At 41.7% G+C, this 23,294-nt stretch overlaps 1 protein-coding gene across 1 annotated transcript; it reads left to right on the top strand.

Annotated features, from left to right (window-relative positions):
• Positions 1-21,380, top strand: ranbp9 (RAN binding protein 9). Its single transcript, XM_041949083.1, has 14 exons — positions 1-636; positions 3,567-3,678; positions 6,811-6,863; positions 9,097-9,264; positions 10,421-10,443; positions 13,549-13,733; positions 16,425-16,537; positions 17,376-17,484; positions 18,186-18,340; positions 18,888-19,041; positions 19,435-19,556; positions 19,833-19,984; positions 20,317-20,428; positions 20,675-21,380. The coding sequence occupies exons 1-14, from the start codon at positions 420-422 to the stop codon at positions 20,803-20,805; spliced, it is 1,806 nt and encodes a 601-aa protein (XP_041805017.1). The 5' UTR covers positions 1-419; the 3' UTR covers positions 20,806-21,380.
• The last annotated feature ends 1,914 nt before the right edge of the window (positions 21,381-23,294 follow it).

Genomic DNA, 23,294 nt, shown 5'->3' with positions numbered 1-23,294 from the left:
ACAACAAACAAAAGATCGAGGCTAGCTGAGCTCATTATACTTTGTCGATCCGTCTAGCCTAACGTTAGTTGTTACTTTGCTCCCAACAGCGACCTTCTCTTCAGTCTTTTAATTACTTTGTTCTAATCCTGCGCGGCAGACAGTCTTCTTCTTGTGTCTCTATTTGTGGCTTTGTGTCAGCTAATGTCAACCTGAGCCATTTCAGCGATCGCTTTGCCTTTGCTGGCCAAGCTAAACGCGTTAGCTAGGTTAGCTACACGGCCAACCAGCTCTGGCTGTCTCTCAACGACCAGCGAAGCCAGTTAGCTTAGCCTGCTAGCTAGCTTTGCTAAACCTCCCTTAAAAACTTGACACTGACTGACACAAGTGGCTGTGGCTTGTTGCTGACAAGCCAGTTTACTAAAACTCGTGTCGTAGCCATGTCAGGACAGTCGTCGGGCTGCGGGTTTCTAATGTCGGTTGTTGTCCACGGAGACTCTGCTTTGAACGAGCAGGAAAAAGAGCTCAACCAGCGACTCCGACGGCTCTATCCAGCCGTTAATGAAAACGAGACTCCGCTTCCTCGCTCCTGGAGCCCGAAGGACAAGTTTAGCTACATCGGCCTCTCTCAGAACAATCTCCGTGTACACTATAAAGGTATGACACAAAGACGCATTCAAGTTCAGCACTTTATTGCCCAATGCTTACGTCAAGTTTGCTAACGGTAGCTTAGCCTGACGGTTAGCAGATCAAAGCCAGCTGCCGCTGTGGCTAAAAACAAAGTAAGCTAGGCTAGTAGCTTCATCAACAACAAGACAGAGGACATCTTGCAACCCGACCAGCTGGCGAGGTGTATCCACAGCCAAAATTGACCTACTAGCTCATTAGCTTCCTAGCTACCCTGTTAACCAGTTTGTCAGCTTTATGAACTGTCACCGTGAAGCGTACACGGCGGACAATCGGTCAAGCTATCATTTGAAATATAACAAATTACATGTAAATGGAGACTCGTCGTAAGGCAAAGTACTTCTAAAGCTGGTTAGGCTCGATGTGACTCACTTATTCATAACGTTTGACGTTAGTAAAAATGAACAAGGGCTAGACATGCCTCTGGAAGGCTAATGTAGCATTATTGGGTAATTAAATGAGAGGAAATGCAGAGTGTCAAATATCATGATTAGCCTAATCTACTCAGAAGAATTGATAGGCTTCCAGTGAAGTAGCTATTGGTGACAAGGGAGGCATTGCTAGTTCCTTGCTGCTGCGGGTTTAATATCAAGTGTCTGGTCTGACATTCAGGTTGACGAGCTGCTGAGCAAAGCTATCAACTGGATTTTTGGTGCAGGCCTACAAGAAAAGGCTAGAGTAAGAAAAAAAGGTGTAACTCTGTTTCCTGGGTGTGTTCTCCTACTCTGTGTCTGACCGGCCCTCTGAACACACTCTTCCTTATTACAACTAGAATGTTCGGTCTCTGTTCAAGAAATTCACCTGAATCTCTTATAGCCGATATGTAGGTGTTGTGTAACTCTAGCATCCACTGCAAACTTTTACATGAGCCACTTCTGTGGACTGAAAGTAGATCACCAGTTAAAACAGGCATTGTTGTTGAACACTTTATTTCCACAGCACATTTCCACAGTGTTAAGATGCAAATTTCAGGCTAACTATGATTAACTAGGCTTTGCTCTGTCAAATGTCTTAGTGTTTTGGCACTCATTGGATGGAATCTGAATCCTATGGACTTACATAAACTGAAAATAGAGAATATTACATTTTGTTAAAGGGAATCTTGTCCTCATTTATCATCCTCTATAAGTATTAGTCATTAAATGCCTTATCTACCAATTTAACAGGATCTTCCATTAGTTATTGTTACAAAAAATAAATGTAACTTATGTTCAAATACAAAGGCCTGCTGAAGTGTAGTAATACAATCCTAAGGACTAGAGCTGAAATGACTGGTCAGTTAATATGCATCTATTTTAATAATCAATTTAATTGCATATGTCAGTTAAAAAATCAACTCATTCCAGCTACTTAAATGCACATACTTGCTGGTTGTCCTTGTCTTCTATAATAGTAATAAACTGAATTACTCTTGGTTTAGGAATGTTGATTGGACAAAACAGCACATCTTGACCCTTTCAAGATGTGCTTTAGGAAATTATAATGAGCATTTTCCAAAATTTTCTGACATTTTATGGGCCAAAGAATCAATTGCGAAAATTATCAGAAGATCATTAAAAAATGAAAATTCTTGTAATTACAGCACTAAAAACTACATCCGTGTTGCATTTTGAGACATTGCCTTAGAAATAACAGTTATTTGCAATGTTGTCAAACATCTACAAGATGAACTTTGTGTTATATGTCACATTTCTGCACAACATGTCCGAAAAGGCAAATAATCTGTGTAATACCTTAGAACAGCTAAAGCATGTCATTTGAAATTGTATGGCAGAAAGTAGAAATAAGCATTATTATGAAAATGTCAGATTACTGGCATTTAGGAGTCCCAGGTTACAAACATACAAAGCCCAAATAAAACAAGTACCTCACTTTATACCTGCAGATAATAATCATTATTGTCGTCATCAATCATTAGAGTTCATCATGACTATAAGGATCAGAGTTTTGAATTGAGCTTGAGACAGTTAGTCAACACAAAACTTATCATCAGCAAATCTGGTTGTAGATTTAAGTCTTTCATGAAGCAAAAAGACCAAACATTTGCTCCTTCCAGTTTCACAAAAGTGAGGATTTGCAGGTTTTTGACTCCTTTGTAAGTTCAATGTCTTAAGGTTTTGGACAGTTGATTGGACATAAAAAAACATTTTAAGACATTACCTTGGATTCACGTTTTCTGATGGGCATTAGTCACTATTTTGTACATTTTATAGATCAAATGATTAAGATAAAAATAGTCAACAGATTGGCACTGAAAATAATAATGCCTCAACCTGAGTTTTGAATACAGGCTCTGTGGCATTTATCATGTTTTTCATACCTGAAGGGTGTAGCCATCTGACAGCCATTTTGTCATAAGAACAAATGGAACATGGAGGTAAAGAGTTTCACTTTAGTTTGTCTACATCAGTTCATTTTCCAGTTCTGAAGGGGTCCGAGGTATTCCTGAGCAGGGTAATCCAGATCACTAATTAAACCTGATTCTGGAACAGACTCCTGGTGAGATGGTCAAGTTTTAACACTGATTGTTAATCAACTATCAATTAAACATCAACAATTCGAGGAAAATATCTGATGTAACTTTGTTCATTTGTTGCAATTTGAGATTAAATTGTTTTTGGAGATTAAACCCCAAACCTGTATTGTTGTCTGCATGGTATTAAACAAGATGTGTTTGTGTATAGCATAATCAAATAATTATAATTTTTTTCACATTAAAACCCTCAAAGAAAATGATGCAGTCGGTTGTTGTTGAGGTCCCCCCCAGGGTTCCTTTTTTCCCCAAACCGTTTTCTTCATCTTCTCAGTAAACATGGCATGTTTTCAACAGGAAAAAAAAACGACTGATTTAGCTCACATTTAGTAAGCGAGTGTGTCTTGTGTTTTACCCTCACTTGAAGGTCATGGAAAAACCCCTAAAGATGCAGCGTCTGTCCGGGCCACCCACCCCATCCCAGCAGCCTGCGGGGTCTACTACTTCGAGGTGAAGATCATCAGTAAAGGCCGAGATGGGTAAGGACACAGAAGAAAGACCATACTTGATGTAGAAATATTTTAGCTAGGGCTGCAAGTTGTAACTATTTTGGCAGTCAATTAATCAGTCAATTATTACTTTGGTTAATCAATTGTTAATTGAATTAAAAGAAGCACAATTTTGTTATTTCTAGCCTTTAATTAAACAAACTAAATTTATTCTCTTTTTCTTGTGCAATGTTCTCTTAAGCAACTTGGCAAAGCAAGTGCAGACACGTAAACTGGTGCACCAGGTGATTTGTTACACAGAGCCATCTCAGAAGGGCAGGCGCTTTCAAAAAACATACCTAACAGGTGATTGGATGAACCATCTGTCACCCTCTAACTTCAAGCCATTAGATCAACTAAGAGCAAAAATTCTGTCTGAAGCCAGTCAGGAGAAAAGCCTTCGGTGCTTTTCTTTGCTCTTCTTTCAGTGAAGAAATACTCTCCAGTTCTGATATAACTGATGCTATGGGAGCACCTGCTAACTTCTTTAGGAGCTGCCTAAAACACGCCCATAGCTGCCAGTGGTTCCTCATAGGAGCCTGATTATTTTACGACTGAGCCACAAGTAACTTAAAGTCCAGCTGCCTCCCAGAATAAACAGACAAGGCCACTAAATTAAGTTAAATAAGTAGACATTTAGGATGCAGCCTTGCACTGAGAGTAATAGGGAAATGTAACTGATATATATCTGACCAGATATTAAGTTTCTGTTGTGAAGAAATAAAGGAATCACTTTAGACTGTCTCTAACTAATGGAACGACGTATTCCAAAAACTTCATAATGCTACACTATACTGAAGTGCCTCTCTGATCTAATTTCACCTAACTAGTGTTAACTAAATCTGCCATTTACGGAAGACGTGTGTCCATTTTGACAGACAAGCGCATGATTACAGAACAGACAGAAATACCCTCTGTCTGTTTTCTCTCTGTTTTGTACTGGATCAAGCTTAATGTTACCCTTATCAAGTCTTAGCTTTCATGTAGCTTTGTCAGGACCTTGGCTACATTCATCCATCACCAGTTTGTTTTCAAATTAGAGCCTGTAATTGTGCTTTTCTCATCTATAGCGGTAGTCCTTGCTGCCGCCATTTTTCAAATGCTTACCCCAGAGACAACAGAGACGGCGCAGGTGCTTACCCCACCTTAGGAGACATTAGGACACACAGTGTGTGTTGTGTATCATCACATAGACCGAACCAATCAATGATGAAATTTGTTGCCAAATATTTGTATAATTCATTTTAAATCATTTTGAATGATTATTTGTTGTGGCCCTACTTTTAGCTCTGTGAGTGGCTTGGCTCAAGGAATGGCAGTGTCTTGTGTTGGAGAAAAATCCTGACGTGCCAAATGTTTATATCAGCTTTTGTTACATATGTAATTTTCTGTAGCAGTTTGCACAGTAGTTGTAATGCAGTCTTACTGTATGCTTGTAATTTATTATTGTTTTTATCTTGATGTCTTGATGACTTTATATTTTATTGGTTTTTATACAAGTTCTGAGATTAACAATATTTCATTGAGGTTTATTTTATGGGTGAAATGACAAAATGAACTTAAATGTTGCATGCTAATATTATCATGCTCGCATCCAAGGTAATGTTAGCACTCAGTGGCGAGGATGAGGATTTGTCATGACAAGCTTTCTTTCATATGTAGATAGATATGTAGCTACACCTTGCCTCTCCCCTGATACCCCTCAAAAGCAAGTTGAAGATTTGATGTGACCTATGAAACCCTGGCTGTCTGAATACATGTTTCTAAGTCTGCCATTGGTCCACTGCAGTACCAAGGCAGAAATGCTCAGTCATGGAGTTGACTGCTCATTTCACTCATATGGGCATGAGAACAAGGTTTAAATACTTGATTTTCACATCATACATACATGAACATGTTAACCAAATCCCCATACAATACAACACATCTTATATCCACTGAATAGCTGTTATGAATAAGCAGTTTTATTTATCTCCTGTAGGAAGCACTGATTTGCCTTGATTTCTTGGGGATTTCTTTTTGTAATAGATTAGAAATTATCTGAAGAAAAAAAGGTAGCCAACAGGAGATTACAGGTCTATTGTCCTCGTCATACATATTTAGTTACTTGAAACACTGCTATATGATTCCCATCTAGGTAGTGCTTTGTTAACTCTGGAAGATCCCAAACTGTAAATAATTCTGAACGGTTTTGTTATGTATTGTGATTGAGCCATTATTTGAGGTTATTCAATGCATGCCCTATATAGCAAATTGAGTTTTAAGAAATCTGTAACAATAGATTGCATAACACAAAAATATCTAATGAGGTGAAAGCATGATTAAAATCTTAACAGGGCTAGAGGCCAATTTGTAATCCTATATTGAGACTTTAGCATCTAAAGGGCCTCATTTTATAGTGTAGCAGCCATAGGTCATGTGACTTCACTGTTTGTTTTCAACCAATTGACCCTCCTTGACCCAAGATGTCTGACTATGTTGATTATCCAAGAAAGTCCCCACATTTAATTGTATAATTACCGGATTCATTATTTTAAACTAAGTATTGAAAGTTTTTCCAGCCACACTAGCAGCGTTGCTCTAGTGATGGCAATGGCAGCTGGTCTGTCAGTAAATACATGTTAAATGATACAAATACATGTAAAAAATACAGCTGTTTTGTACACACATTCATGGTCCCAAGAAGATGAATCCTTATCACTGTGGTTATCACTTGGCTTTTCATTTAGTACCTCCCGCAAGTCAAAATGTCCTACTCATCAGTTTCGTAGGTATCACTTATCAGTTACTGTATGACTGAATTCCATGTCAACCTCAGCTGTACTTGGAGGTTAAAGCTTTGTTTGGCACCTTACCTTTTGTGACACTGTATCAACAAAAACTTATTCAAAATTGATGCTAGCATTACATGCTAACTTTAGCTAGATGCTAGATAATACTTGATAATTCCCAGGACTTTAAGAGGCTGACTGCTAGCACCAGTAGTGATGAGGATATAAGAATAGCAAAGTTCTCCCTCTGTTTTTGATCTATTCAACATTTGTATCCTTTGGCCGTTTACTGAGTATTAAAACTTGGTGGCTGGTCATCTCCAAATAAACTTTTCAACTGTCTGTTCCACAGGTACATGGGCATCGGCCTCTCAGCTCAGGGTGTAAACATGAACAGACTCCCTGGTAAGATCACACTGTGTACACTTGTCATGTCTTAAGTGTTCTTTGCCTCCACCTCTGGGTGTGGCAATAAGAATTTGTCTTTTTGCTTATGCCACTGTCTGTCTACTTTATATTATACCAGAGTCTTTTTAACTGTATTTGTGTGGGCAGCTGTTAAATGTCCTGTTCAGTAGGTATTCTGACACAGTTCATTAATGACCAATTAAAGGGAAAGTTTGATATTTGGGGAAATATGTGTTTGCTTTCTGTCAGAGAGTTTAGCTGAGAAGATTAATACTACTCTCATGTCTGATTGTTAAATATAAAGCTAACAGCAGTAGATGGCTAGCTTAGCTTAGCACAGAGACTGGAAACAGGGGGAATTGGTTAGCCTGGCTCTGTCTTGACTGCATGAAGTTACTGGTAACAATATATATCGGACAATTTTTTTTTTTTTTAACTCTTCAATATTACTGTACCAGCAGTTATTGGCTTCAAAATTCCAGTATCAGTTAAAGGTTAGTTATTTTAAAGAGGACACATGTTTTCTTCCAGGTTTTTAGGGCATAAAATATGATAATGGTAATAATAATTATAGATTAAATAGATATGGGCCAAGTTGCTTTAAGAAGGCAAAAATATTGCAATTAAAATCCTCCAGCACATTAGGAAAGTCAGTGTGCATAGATTTAACAAAGATTGGCATAGTTTCAAAACTGGTATCAAACACGTGTGAGTATGAAAGGATTTCTGCTGCTGCTGCTTGTTGTCTTTGCCATGGCATGGTACCATTGAGGCAGCATTGGTACATTTGGAGCTCTGCGCTCCACAGAGGTTATCAGGCCAAACAGGACCCTTCAGTGGTCTGAGAACTACACCCGCCCAGGAGCTCTAGTCTCTTTGTACAAAGATAAGAGGAGGCCCAGAGCAGACTGCAGAGTCCCAGCTGATTGATAGACGCAAATGAAAATTCACTAATTGTGAGGAACTGATGCCAAACTGCTTCAGAGTTGAGTGCTCTCTTCCACTGATGAATGTGTCGATGGCAGGATTACCTCTGCAGCTCAGCAGTAACTCACAGGATCCTGGCCTCTGGGTTTCTAACGCTAAAACAGCCCTGAGGTTGTCCATGCTGCATCAGAGGCTTTTTTTCCTCCCCTCTCCCCGAGAAATAACGTACAAACACATGGAATTACTTGCATGTTTAATTCACTTGAAATCTTATATACCTAGTATATTATAGCTTTTAATACCCAAATTTCAAAACTGTTTTGAAGGTAAATAAGTGTCAGAGATGAAGGCAGGACTAGAACCTGTTTTCAGATATATAGCTTTGTTCAACAGTAAAAAAAAAAGACTGTGTTGGTGTTTCAATCAATCGTCAAAGGAGGTTGAGGTCAACATGTAAAACGAGTCTCGTCCTTCTCCAGTCAGTGAAAACAACAAGCTGTCCCCGTAATTTTGAAAAGACTGATTTCCAAGGTTCCAAGTGCCCACAGTGCCGTCAGCAGTCATTTACTGTTTATGTCCTGCTGTTCTGAAGTGTCCGTGAGCAAGGCACTCAACCCCTGCAGGTGTCTGCTTCACAGCCCTTATGAGCAAATGCTTCTTGTTGCAGGTCTCTATTGCCGAAACATACCAGTGATTCTATTTTTGTCCTGGCTACGTTGCCAAGTGTTAAAACCCAAAGTCTGATTTTCTGACATGCGGTTCACTGTTTCACACCGACTACAAAAGGAAGTGCAGAGTTCGATTTTTTTGCGTTGCAGTGAAATTCACAATTCACCACACACATCAGACCTTTTAGTTGACATCTTTTTATTCCAGCCATTATTTTTGTTTTTGCTTGACATTTTTCTTGAGGAGATGGTGCACGTTAATTGAAACACTTCTGCAGAATCATTTTGTTTATTCACACTGCATGTAAATTTTTTGCAGAGGGCTTGGTTACAGCATTAGCTTTTTTGAGCGCTTTGGTCTATATTATTGGTTGCAACATGCGGAAAAATATATTCTTGAGCAGTGCTAAGTGATGGATCTTTCTCCTCTGTGTTATCAGCTGCAATATGTTTCCACTTCAGTATTGTTTGCACGGGACAAGTTGTATCCATGTTGCTGTTTTGCCTTTGACTCAACTGTGTTTTCACTGCATTTCTGTCTGTCTGTGTTTTAAATTTAGTGTAAGAATGAAGCATCTGTTGGGGTATTACGCCTTTTCACTAGTGCTCTTATTCTGACACTTAACATCCCTCAGGTTGGGACAAGCACTCATACGGTTACCATGGAGATGATGGCCACTCCTTCTGCTCATCCGGCACCGGGCAGCCCTACGGACCCACATTTACAACAGGTGACGTGATTGGCTGCTGCGTTAACCTCATCAACAACACCTGCTTCTACACAAAGAATGGCCACAGCCTAGGTAAGGATCTCAAAAAAGTCAGTACATACAGTCATTTCAATGGAAAAAAAACTCAATAACCAGCCACAGACTCTCTCTTATCTGCCGTGAACGCAAACATGAACGAGTCTTGTCCTGCACACGGGCTCGTCGAAAAAGCAACAAAACAAACATTCACTGGGAAAAAAGTGCATTTCTAACGTCAGACTGCAGGCTAGTTGGCTAATTAGCTGCTCAGCTGCAGCACATTATACAGCATGTAAACTCACCTGGAAATATCACAATGATCTGTTTAGATGCTCTTGTGGTCCTTATTCCTCAGTACCACGAACAACACTGTCTGGCCAGGGCTTGTAGCTACAGTGTAAGGCTGTTTACTTTTCTCTCGTTCCCTACCAACACTTGCCTGCAGGCTGCTGTCAATCAAACACTGACACTTCCCTGCAGCCGGTTGAAACAAAAAGGAACTTTCCCCAAAGACCTTAAAACATGTTGACAATATTCGGAGTGTAAAAGGGGGTGACTAAATGTGGTTTCAGTTATATTTAGTACTTTTCAAGGTGCCTCAGAAGGTGCCCCACTTAAGGCCCCAGGTTGTCTGGAGAAATAGTTGGCACAGTAAATCAGGAAATTTGTTTACATGCACTGTAATAACCTGGCTACTGGTTAACCCACATTTACATAAATCTTATGGGTCATTACATTTCCTCCCCACTGCCTACCATACTGGCTTCAGCTGAAGTTCCAGTGAGAAAGACCAAATGTTTTACTTGCTGATCAAATATTATTTGAATGTTGTGAACAACATACTGTTGAACTGCAGAAACTGACGTTTGTAGTCTTAGTTTGACATTAGATTGAATTATTCTAACTATAAGAGCTCTCTGCTCAGAGTCACAATCTTGTCTTTTGTTCCTCTGCACTGTACAAATTCAACCTTTTACCTTATACCTGCTGCTACAACAATACTTTGCCTGGGTAATTTTTCTGCCAAAGCCATGTGAACCAGGTTTCTCTCACCTTGATAAAGGAACCTGTCTTTCTAATTCACATGACATTTAAGAAATCAGGTTATTGCAGAATGATGATAATAACCAGATTACCTCAGTACCTGTAAACACACTGTCTGTGGCCTCCTGGTCTCCTTCATACTGACACTTTCTCTCTCCCTCTGCAGGTATTGCCTTCACAGACCTACCAGTAAGTACCCACATTTTGTTCACTCCGGTGTATTAATCCTTTTATCAGAACTGTAGAACAAGAGGCTATTTGTAGAAATGAAATGTTTGATTTCCTGCAAAATTTCCACTGTCAACATATTTTTGCTTTGTGATTGGAGGCTGGAAAACTCGTGAGCTTCAGATGTTAATGATAAGGGAGTTGGGGGTTCCTTGGATGGAAAAAATGGTAAACATAAGGGAGAAACAAGTCTGGCCATTTCATCCTCTTACACCTAAAAAAAAGACACTGTGAAGTATTAAAATAGGTTAAACCACATAATTTGACGTGTTCAGCACACAATGACAAAATGAGTTATCCACTGTCCAGGAATAACTAAGGCTCCTAACACTAATACATATGAAGAACCGAGGCAAAAAAAAGAAAAAGGCTATGCAGTGTTTACAACAGCTGAACTGCCTGTATCCTGGAGAAGCCATCCCTTTCATGTATGGTCTCTCCAAGATTCACAAAGAAGGAACCCCCCTTAAAACTCAAAATCAGCAGCATCAACTCTGTTATTCACAACACTGCCTAACATCTATCTACCATCTCGGCCCCCTTGGTCGGCAGCACTTCCTCACCATCTTTAAAATTCCATGGAATTTGTGGAAAGGGTTTGAGGATTGAAACTGGACCCTAATGAAACCATGGTGTCCTATGATGTGACCTCATTGTTTACATGAATACCAAGGATGGGGGTGGTGAAAAACCGCAAGGAAACAACTGTTACACGGCAACACCCTTGACAGTAGGACCAGCTTCTGCCTAGACCAGATTTGCAAACTGCTGGACCTCGAATACAGCAGGAGGGGTTTACAAACAAAAGCACGGCTGTGCCTTGGGATCACTAGTGTCTCCTGTTGTGGCTAACCTCTACATGGGAGAAGCAGAAAGCAGAGAAGTGGACTGCTTCAGAGGAACGGCATCGAGCCACTGGTTTAGATATGTGGACGACACATGGGTCAAAACATCAAGTTGACACGATAGGACGAGTCTGAACTGAAAAAAACCTCTCGGATAGGAAATATGTTAGTATCCACAACCAAGTCCGGTTGCCCTATTTCAAGTTTAAATACTACTACTATAATAATAGTAATAATCATGATGATGATGATAATAATTTTATTTACTGGTGAACAATTAATAATATTTTTTTTTACAACTTACAAAAAACTGCCTGTGTCGGAGCAGGACATCACTTGTTTGGCTTTGTGCTGTAGTGGCTCCTCATTTCGAGGGGAGTCTCACTCCAATTGGCTCCAATGCTTCATTAAGTGAACAACACCCACACCACATAGACATTAATTCTAATGTGATTCATGCATGTATTTACCGCATTGGGATGTGAGAGAGACACTTGTTTTTAAGTTTTTTTTTTCCCCCTTCTTGCTTGGTAGCAAAATGAAATCTGGGCCGGCTGTTTTTGTGGGAGAAGAAAATAAGAGTCTTAGCCACAACAATAATCCATTGAGCAGCAAACCAGGCTTGGCTGTGAGCCAGACATTCATGATCCTCCAGAGTTGTGCAGTGAAGTGCGTCACCTCGGCACAGCTGACCTTTGTGGTTATTGGACCATGACAAAGGCAACTCTAAGAGAGATGCACACAGACACACACCTTTTGCACTGCTGTTCTTATGGGGACCTTAATTGACTATATTTATTCCCTAACCCTTAACCTACTGCCTACCTCCGATTTGAATCAGTTCCTTTACTCAGAAACACTATGAACCTTTCCTCTAAGACAAGATCTAGTCCTGTTTACTTTCTGAAGACGAGTCCTAAACCTTCCTTTCAGGACATTTGCACCAACCCAAGAGCAATCACGTATAACAGTCATCATGGTGAACGCCTCTTTTCTGTCACCACCTCCTCTGATCAAATCAAGGTTGTGATTAGTTTGATAGGTTGGTGGAACAATGTACCCATACAAGCCTCCTCACCAAATATTTGTTTATCTCCTCATCCTGTCATCGCAGATGTCATCAGGGACATCAGGAAAAAGGCAGAACTGCTGTTCCCAGGAACAAGAAATCGACATGTGCTTAACCCTAAGGCATCGACATGCAACATGTCAACAACTCGCACTGTAACAGCACAGAGGACACTTCCTGTCCAATGTGTAGCTGTCTGTGTGTCTGTCGGAATACATTTGTAGTAGTCCTGTTAATAGGAGGAAACGCATCATTAAATCATAAAACAGTATACAATTAGCTAAATATTTTCAATAAAGTCCCTAAAACTACTTTGGGATTACAGGGGTTTAGGCTGTCCTTTTTTGTCTCAGTGCCCAGATTTGAAAGTTTTGGAGTTGGTGGTGCCAGGTCTTTGTTCTTTTGTGGTGTTATTACCAAGACCCTGGCTGATGTTTAGCTTAGCTTTGTTTTGGATTTTATCAGACAGTGCTTGTAATTTTTTGAAGATTAAGATGGCGATATTCAATTTATTTTATTTCTTGTCAATTTTCTTTGAAGAGATCAAAGCAAACATTGATATCCTACAAACAAGTCTTTGTATCCAAAGCATGATCTGTCTGCTTCTGTTGTGCCATAGAGCTCCATTGGTGTCTAAAAGCTATTAAAAACCCATCAGTGACACACATTGCTGTTCCGTCATGACCATGAACACACACGCTGAAGTGTGTTTTGACTCAATCCCGTGTACACCTAGATTGGGAGGTTGAAGACAGTGCAGGTTAGAGAGAGAGGCAGAGAGTCAGAAATCTCAGGACCTGGCAGTATTATCACTGCATCATTGGTTCTTAAGAGCAAACCAGTACGCTGATCAGCTTGATAGATGTGTTATGGTCAATCTGTGCAATATACATCTTACTTACTGCCCCTGTAGATCACAGGAGTCTGAATCCTGTCGCCCTGCTACTGCAATTTTATTGTAGAATCTTTTGTCAGCTGGTAAAATAAAGTTTTGTGGGCTAATTGTAGACAAAAGCTCATTTCCTGAGATTTTCTGTTTTCCTGTTTTGCCTCTCATTGTTTCCTGTTTTGATTTATTGTCCAGATTACATTCCCAAACTCCCTTTCCTCTAGCATCCTAATTCTTTACTGTCTAATCTCTCTCTACTCCAGCCAAACTTGTACCCGACCGTAGGCCTTCAGACTCCGGGGGAGGTGGTGGATGCAAATTTTGGCCAGCACCCCTTCGTGTTCGACATTGAGGACTACATGCGTGAGTGGAGGACAAAGATCCAGGCCCAGATTGACCGCTTCCCCATCGGAGAGCGTGAGGGCGAGTGGCAGTCCATGATCCAGAAGTAAGTTCACTGTGGAGTAATGGAATTTGGATTTTGGACAGTTTTGGCAACTTATCTTGATTCTGGTTTAGCCTTAGCGTTTGGACAAAAGTGCATTTTAGTTGCAGTCACATTTTGGTAGCTTGATTGTTGTTACTTTTAGACTAGTTTTACTCAACAAAAGATACAGTAAAAGCACTATACTGCTAACCCAGTCTGTTCAGTGACTTAATGTGGCCTGTCCATTATTTTGGCTGCTCTGCTTCCACTTTTGTTGTTTAATTTCAGGTCAGTATAGCCAGTTCACCGTCTACTATGCATAGGGGCTGGCAGCAAATAATCCAAATTTGAATTTATATTGGAATTATAAAAACATGCATTCAATTGTGAAAATGAATATTCGGTCGTGGAAAAACAACAAAGCATGCAGCTGCAGTGAAGACAGACAGGAGTTTCTGTTGTGCAGTAATTTCTGGAGTTTGTTTTGTTTTTTTACTGGGAAAATCTGTTGAAATCTGACACATTCAAGTCTCTCCTGTAACTATGTCCAGTGGAAATAATTCCCAAGTTAGAAGTGAACATAAATAAAACCTCATTAGTCTGATATTCAATGACAGGTTTTCCTTCATCTCTAAGAATGAGTCCTGATACTGTCTGGTGCTGGCAGCTCAGCAACAGCAACAACGCTCCTTCACAAATTCTCCTTCTGAATGGGATTTTAGCTTCTTAGCTATGAGCTCGCTCACCCCAATACCTGCCTGCAGAACACTGTCTCTGTCAGAATGTGGTCTGTGAAAGCTGCCTATTGGGCATCCAGACTCCACTGTATAGTGTTTGTTCTTGTAGCTCATCCCGTTTAGTGTGTTTATAGCTGCGATGACTCTTGAGATTTGCCTTGTTCATCAATGCGAGCTCATGCCCACAAACTAACTGCAACACAGTGGCTTGCCGTTTACTTCTACAAAAAATAATTGCATGTCTGTTTCTGTGGAAAAAGGGCGACACTCTGCATCTGCTTCTGTTTTGTTGACAGACGCCATGATGCATTGAGGTGATATCAACCACTACACGCATGTTGCATTTTGTGTTTGAATAGCCGAGATAAATTCCCCAACCACGGTTTAGTTTGTCTTGTTTTTGTTGTGGGGAAGAAGAGGTTGTTTTTGTAGACAGAATTGACACTGAATACAAGGTAATGTAAGATATGTTGCCTGTGGTAATGTAATTCAGCTGTTAAGACTGCACCAACATCAGGCTCAGCCTGAGCTGTATCAGCTGTATTGGTCATATGTGTACATTGCAGATAAGCATTCATTGAGTGTATTGGATGTATTGGATACCGTAGGTGACAGGAAATTACATCTGACATGCTGTGGATCAAGGCCCAGATGGCCCACTTCCCCATCAGAGAGCAGGAGCCATGCTCCAGAAGTGAAAGCTGTGGGACTCGGTTTCTCTTCATGCCATGCCCTGATGGGATTAGCTCTCTGTTGCTATGATTACTTGTCCTGAATGGATTTAATCTCCATTTGATGGGGATTGGGGTTGAGGGTAGGGTAGGGTAGGGTAGGGTGGTGTGGTGTGGTGTGGTGTGGAGTGGAGGGAGCCGTTGCCTTTATCCAGGAAAGTCGCCTCACGGCCTGGGATTGAAAACAGGAAGTTTTTAAGATCACGTCAGCTTTATGGGTGGGAAGAGTTCATGTCTTTTTAGAGCAGTAACGCGCTGATGAGTCTGATCACAAATGTCCCTGCAAACACTGCTGGCAACATCAAGAGAGCTGATTTTTTTTTTTTAAACTGGTTTTGTCCAAATATTAACACTAATGCTCTTTAAGAACCTGTTGTCTTAGTACTAATAGGGGGATGGCTTCCCATGGCCTTCCAAAAGTCGAACATACATGCACACACATTAAACAGTCAGGTTTCTTATACACATACTTAAGGATAATTTTGGTCTATCACAATTTGGGTCTTATTGTTGTAATTTACACCATCATTTGTTTTTGTGATAATAATTAAATAAGATTTGGAATCACAAATGAAGAGTCAGACGATCAAAGAGTTTGCAAACAAGCCAACAGTTTAGCTATGAACATGCAAAAGTTTGGACATGAAAACAACACTCTGAGCTTCTGTACTTACCCTAGTTGGGTGTCTGTACAATGAGGGAATATTAGTGTGGTTATTTTGGGTTTTATCTCCAAATATAATGGTTTAATTTCAGTTAACTGCTTGTTTATGTCCTACAGTTATGTCCTCAGAAACCCCAAGGCCCAACCGTATCAGTCCTCAATCGGCAGATTGAGTTTGCTCAGTTGCCGCAATGCAAGTTGTAGTAAACCAAAATGAGCCTTCAACTGAAATGTTTGGTTTTGGGTGTGATCCTCATTGAACCAACTACATTTGCACTGACATGCTCACAATAAACTATTTCCTACCCAGACACATTTTGAAATACTGCTATAACCCTATACAGCACCCTATACACAGAAATACTAAAACTGATTGTTGTTTCCTCGTCAAAAAGCATATAAATTAACCTTCCTGTTTATTATATGTAATGAGAGATATCGTAATTCTTTTTGGTTGATCAGGTGTATGTGACCAGATGAAGAGAAGCTCTTATTAAATGTAACGCTCTGTATGAGTTCTCCTGGTCCTGAGTCGAATCACTGAGTGTAATTTGGTATTTCTTGTCTCTTGTCTCATCAGGATGGTGGCTTCCTACCTGGTGCATCACAGCTACTGTGCAACAGCTGAAGCCTTTGCCAAATCCACAGACCAGGCCGTGCATGAGGAGCTGGCCTCCATCAAAAACAGACAGAGTGAGTCCTCGTGTGTTAGCATGTTTCTAAGTAATGCTGGTACCAGGTTAGAAATGTGAGCCAGGAGTTTTCTTGACATTAGAGGTCATGCTGTATGTAAAGTATGTTTGCGGTTCATAGAAGTAAAGAAAGCATGGTCACCACAACTAATAGGCTGGACTGGGATCTGCCATTGAAATTTGTAAACAAAAGTGTTGATGCCACCTGCTTGGAGCAGCAGAGGGACAAGGGATGACTTCATCAGCACAATTAAAGATTACAATTCTGTTGCTCAGAATACTAATGTGAGTGTCAGATGGTCCTGATCTCACAACAGATTTTAAGTAGTAATGTGTTTGTGATGTGTGTGTGTGTGAATCTGCATTTCTAGCTCTGTCCCAAATCCATACTACACACTAATTCCAGACTGGTTTTGAGTTTATGGGAAGAAGTAAATTTAGGATTCATGTACGATGCATTCTGCAAATAAACAGAACTAACACGATCTTTCATTATGAGATGCAGCTCATTCCATAAAATGCATAATCTTTTGATTTCATTATACACTAGGAATGTAATTTTGGTGGTACCTGCAATGACACTGCCCTTTTTTTCAGGTGCCAACACTACTCTGGATTAGCATTGTATTAAAAGTGGACACCACAGGAGAAGAATGTTATGTTTCTCTATTGGTATTTTTATGTTAGCTGATAAAAATGTTAAATTATATGAAAATATGGAAAATATTATAACAAAATCTCAAACTAATTTAGGTGCCAGGACAAACGGCATCACCTTTGGAAAATCATGCTACACGTTGGCATTAGCTGTTGTCAACGTGTCCACTGTTGGTTTGCAGAGATCCAGAAACTGGTGTTGTCAGGTAGAATGGGCGAGGCCATCGAGACCACCCAGCAGCTCTACCCCAACCTCCTGGAGAGGAACCCGGACCTTCTCTTCATGCTCAAGTAAGACCAACACTGCATTTAAATGTTTTTCACAGCTGATCGATGGAACAAAATCACAACTGGAAGCCTCTTATTTCTCATGTTGTTTTTTTTTAACAATGATACGAAATGAAAATGTTAAAATACCTGAAGGTATTGAACATCTGAAGGTATTGTTTATTTTGAAAGGAACTTCAGTCACAGTTTGATTCAGGTTTGCTGTTGAACTTGTAGCTGTGACTGTTGCGCTGTTTATTTTGCTAAAAGGCTTTAGGATTGAAAGTCAGTGGTTTAGTCTGCTGAAAGAAGCTGCTTTTATTACAGGACATGTTGAAGAAAATGTTTGATTTATTCAAAGCACCAGTGGAAGAAGATTTCTGAAAACCTAAATTTTATTTCATAATTCTTATTTGGTGTTTCGCTGTTATTTTTTCTCCCTCTGTAAATCGACTAACTCTTTTTCGTGTTCATGGCTGCATGCTTAACATTCCAATTGATTTAATTATCTTTCATCTTATTCTCATCCTTTTTTTGATTGGTCACTGCTCCGTTCATCTTGTTCAATCTCCTTTTGTTTTTATACGCCTTGTCTTTGTTTATTTCTCTGTGTGCTCTTCTATTCCATCTTTGCTTCACTTTGTCTTAACCACTTTACTTTTTTCTTTCATGCTCCCGCCTTCCGTCCTGTCTCCCTGTCCTCCCTCCGTCTCCTGCGTCCTCAGGGTGAGACAGTTTATAGAGATGGTGAATGGAACAGACAGTGAGGTGAGGTGTCTTGGAGGTCGCAGCCCGAAGTCTCAGGACAGTTACCCCGGCTCCCCCCGACCTTTCAGCAGCCCCAGCCACAAAGCCAGCAGCTCCCAGCCCTACCTCCCAGGTACAGTCCAGCTGTGCTCTGCACATTCACATCTGGAGATTGGAACATGCCTCAAGTTCATCCTGAGTGCAAATACTGCTCCATTTTACATCCAGTGACAACAATGACCTTTTTATAGCCTGGTATCTGTTCTGCACAGTGTGTTTAGCATTATTATATACATACTTTGAGATATTAACAGACACATCAACAACTTCCTTTTTCTATTGGCTGAAACACTAACAGCATCTGTATCGGCATCCATTGACTTAACTTTTATCTTTAGGTAGCCCCTGAATGTTAGTAACACAGATCAGTCTCTAAATGACAGTTGCTACATAAATACAGCATATCCTGGTGGAAAAAAATCTATCTATCCTCTGCTTCAAGTCAGGCATCAGATGATTATTTGAGTTTCTAATCGGTTTGACATATTCTGGCTTTGCTGCAGCTTTTAACCTGGAAAGAGTGCAAATCACTTCAAAGTGAACTCAGCAGTATTAGCAGAGCTTTCTCTGTATTAAGTGAGTCAAACAAATGTCCGTATTTCACTCTGCTGTTGTTTTAGGGTTCGACAGCAACTGCTGTAACGGTGTGACGTCTAATAAGAGCCACAGCTCCTCCCCTCACAGTCACAAGCCCTGCCCCCCAGGCTCTGGCTCCACCCTCCCAGCCTCTGACGTTAGCCTCAACGGGAGCCGCAGCCAGCAGCCCATAACCAGGTACTGAGAGAAACCACACACACAAACAGTGTTTTTATAACATTTGCTTATAAAGCTGAATTTATGCTTCCAAGCTGGAACTGCAACACCCAGACAGAGAAACTTAAATCCACATTCACTTAAATATCTTAATCCACATAGCTGATAAAACCACTGCAGATTCAACAAAAGTGCATCATCTTACTGTATCTTATAGATATTTATGTAGAAGTGTTCTCTGGGCTCCTGCAGTACGCCATGACGCTACTGTTAGGTGTGCTTACAGGTGTGACAGAGCACACTGCTGACCACACCCATCAGCGACGCTGGGTTGTTGACATTCATTGCGGAGGAACTACTGTCCTCCCTGTGAGCTGTCTGTCACGCTGACCGTTTCTTCATGTCTTCCCTCAGTAGCGATGTGGACATGGAGGTTGACCACTTCACCAATGGAGTGACAGAATCGTCCTCCAATGGTTTCCTCAACGGCAGCTCCAAACACACCACCGAGCCCGACGACTGTGACGCAGATATGGGTGGGTAGAGCTGTGAGTGATGTGTGTTTAGAGGTATTAGTGTCTTGATTTGAGCCTTTCTCAGCATTGCATCGTACCCCTTGTCCCGTTAGTACTGTTGTGCCTCAGGTTGATAGAGCTGTGTGTTCTAGCAGCCTCTTTTTTTTTTTTTTTTTTTTTAACATCATCGCCGGGTAAGCGCTCCAGCTAAATGCCTGTGCTGTGACTGTTCCATCACATTCAACCTACTTCAAAACATACCCATTTTTGCATGCCGAACTGGCTGTGCCTCCGCAGAGGTGGAGTCAGCTCAGTCCAAGAGGCAGCTGTGTGGCGGGAGCCAGGCGGCCATCGAGAGGATGATCCATTTCGGCAGGGAGCTCCAGAGCATGAGCGAACACCTCCGCCGCGAGTGTGGCAAGAACTCAGCCAACAAGAAGATGCTCAAGGTAACAGATGTCACCAAGCTTGCCTGATCCGTGCTGTGTAAACTTATTGTTGAATTGAACCATGTTTTTGTAGGCACAGGTCAGGTACCTGTTTGTGCTAAGATGTATTATCATTGTTATTATTATTATTATAAGCAGATTTTCCAAGATGTCGAACTCTTCCTTTAAGAGTGAAAGGCTCCTACAAGACAGAACAATTACATCATGTGGTGACAAAGTAACTATAGGGATGTATGATAATGCATCAGGGTATAAGGACGTGTGTCGAGGAGAAAATGCAGCAGTGTGCTGTGCTGTGATCAGTTTCTGTTGCTGTTTGTCTCCTGCTGCAGGATGCGTTCAGCCTGCTGGCCTATTCAGACCCCTGGAACAGCCCAGTCGGCTACCAGCTGGACGCCATTCAGAGAGAGCCGGTCTGCTCCACTCTCAACAGTGCAATATTAGGTAGGTCGGCTGTCCACGCTGTCGGCACCAAGTCGGTTTAAACTTGACTTTTGATTTGAGACATTAGTAGATCATCACTGTTCATCACTGACCGCAAGCCTCACCTCTGCTCTCCAGCCTCTGAGTCCTTCAACCCGTCGTCATTTCATTTTGTCAGTTGCCCAACAAGCCACACCTCCTCACTCCTGTGTGTTTGGTGTCTGCAGTTCTGACTTTGCTCCTCCCCTCCCTCCTGTTTCTCTGCAGAGACTCACAACCTGCCCAAGCAGCCCCCCCTGGCCCAGGCCGTGGGTCAGGCCGCCCAGTGCCTCGCCATCATGGCACGAACTGGCAGCGGCTCCTGCGCCTTCGCCTCTGTGGACGATTACCTGCACTAGCCCTGTGTACACACACACACACACACACACACACACACACACACACACTGTCTGAGGACCCGTCCAGAAAGGGCTCCTCCCGCCTCCTCCATCAGTGTAGTCCTCTTAGCTGAGGAGTCGCTCCTCTGCACGATAACAAGTAGAAAGTTAACCACCTCACTCGCTTCTTGTTCTGCTTTTACCGATCGGCATGAACACCACCGAGGATCAGGAGTCGTTTCCGGGCAGATCTTTAGATTGCCAACACACACCTCATACATTTAAAACACACACACACACACACACACACACCACCTCCCCCTCCATCATAAATATGAAATTACACCCCCACCTTGGTTGGCCTCGCAAACCCCCACCTCCAGCCCTCCGAGGCTGCGTCTGCATCATTCTGACTGACAGCGGGGACGCCAGCCAAGAGTAGCCGACTTGAAAATACCCGGAGAGCAGAACTCGTGTGGACTCGCTGCAGATACCCAGCCTCCGTGTACCCGGGGGCATCAGACCGGGGCGGACAGACTGACAAAAAACCCCTGGTCAGTATAAATGGAAAAATAAAAACTAAAAAAAAAAAAAAACACACAAAAAAGAGAACAGACGAGTGACCGTCATGGCCGACCGCCCTTTAACGTGGTCCCTGTAAACCCGGCTTAACGGGCAAACGCGCACACACACATAACACACGCAGACAAGCGAACACGGAGGCGGGCCGACGCTGAAACCGGGATCGAGGAGTCCATCTCCACCGAGGCTTGCCGAGTGCTCGAACTCCGGCCAACGCGAGGCTCCGTTAGGGACGGCCTGCCCCCCTTCACCCCCTGCACCGACCCCCCCCCCCACCCTCCTTCTACTCACTTCTGGACAGCGGCGGAGATTTGTGCGACGCTTGTGGACTCGGGACTTCGAAGAAGCCAGAGAGAATCTACAGTCTTGACTCAACGTTCCCTGTTTTTAATCTTTTGTTTTGTTTTGTTATTCATGGGCGAAGCGGGGGGGGGGGACGGGTGGTTACCTGGCTCTTGTTTTGTTTTTAGTTTTTACAGGTTTACAAGGCATGGTGCAGACGAGGACGATGATTATTATTATTATTATTCTAATTATCATTATATTAATTATTGTTACTTGCATTCACAGTATATTTGTTGAGCGCCAGCAAGAGAAAGATCCACCAACTTATAATAAAGGTCCCGATTCCACCGATCACCAGTGACGAGCGTGTGTACATGTTAACATTTATATATGAATTTAACAAAATGGAATTATATCAATAGAGTGAGATATTTAGTTATCAAATGAAAGGAAATCATTGAAGAAAAACAATCCTTTAAAGCTTTGTACTGACACCAGTGACTCCTGAAGCGTGCTGGTTGTTTCTAGTCTCTACACGTTTCCTGTTTGTCGAGTCCGGGGTTCCTACGCAGGTGGAGAGCTGACATATTTGACCGTTTCCAGGTCTGTAAGATTTTGGAAAACATAACTCGTCTTTAGTGCTGAAACAGAGTTTTAGAACTTTGATGTCACATACTGTGGTACCTGCTGTGTAGTAATCTGTCTTTACTGCAGCCAAATCAGGCAAATAACGGGGAAGAAACCTCGAACACGTCCGGACGAAGTCTGGAATTTCTGAAACCTGGCGTAGGAACCTTGTGACGATCTCTGACCCCGTTTTACTGGTTACCCCCACACCCCCAGCTGCACAGCAGGTTTGATGCAAACATTGTTAATCTTTATTTTCGTACTGACGTCTATGCTAACCCTTAACCCACGAAGAACTCAGGAGCCAAAATGTCCGTTTGTTCCTCCTCCTCGGTTTAGAATAGGAAGGTCCAGCCGAGCAGCCGACCGACCCCGGGCCTCGATTAAAGGTGGACTTGCTTTTTTTGTTCTTTTTTTTTTTTTTTTTTTAAAGCAGCATGGCGGCGGGCTTTTCAGACTTGAACTCAGACCAGAAAAACAAGCAACAGCCAAACTGATCTGAATGAAGTCACCCTCTAAACGAGCTCTGATTTAAAGTCAAACTGAAATTGGAGTTCTTCTCACTCTTTGTGTTAGGAAAGATAAAAATAGTGCAGCGGATGTGCATATTTTGTTTTTCAAAAGAGGATAAAAGTATTTTTGTCTCCGAGTGGACCTTTCCCATCTCTTGACCGACAGCAGAGCTGGTACCGCCGCGTTGACGACTTCTGTGCTGCGCTGCTACCTGGAAAATACCACAACACTACAGCGTTGAAGCCTCTGAACGAAGACACAAGATGTTTCTGTGTGGTTTTTTTGTTTTGGTTGTCAGACGTTAGCAGTTTCAGCTACCTGTCCCTTTACAACAGCCATTTTGGAAAAATCATTGTCCTGTCAAGCTTGTATTCAACTTGAAGTGGAAGCTAGCAAGCTAAGCTAATTAGCTTCTAACCTGAAAGTTGAAGCCAGATAGCTTGCTAATGTTAGCGCCGATTCCCGCTAGAATTAGTACTTAGTACCCCCCCCCGTCCAAACTC

The sequence above is a fragment of the Chelmon rostratus genome, chromosome 12 (genome assembly GCF_017976325.1).
Source record: "Chelmon rostratus isolate fCheRos1 chromosome 12, fCheRos1.pri, whole genome shotgun sequence".
Taxonomy (NCBI): domain Eukaryota; kingdom Metazoa; phylum Chordata; class Actinopteri; order Chaetodontiformes; family Chaetodontidae; genus Chelmon; species Chelmon rostratus.
This window is presented reverse-complemented; position numbering and strand designations above follow the sequence as displayed.

Excerpts from the sequence above, each read along its gene's own strand:
- ranbp9 (XM_041949083.1), top strand. The coding sequence starts at position 420 with ATGTCAGGACAGTCGTCGGGCTGCGGGTTTCTAATGTCGGTTGTTGTC. Across the intron at positions 18,341-18,887 it reads CTCCCAGCCCTACCTCCCAG|GGTTCGACAGCAACTGCTGT; the intron begins GTACAGTCCAGC and ends CTGTTGTTTTAG. Across the intron at positions 19,042-19,434 it reads AGCCAGCAGCCCATAACCAG|TAGCGATGTGGACATGGAGG; the intron begins GTACTGAGAGAA and ends GTCTTCCCTCAG.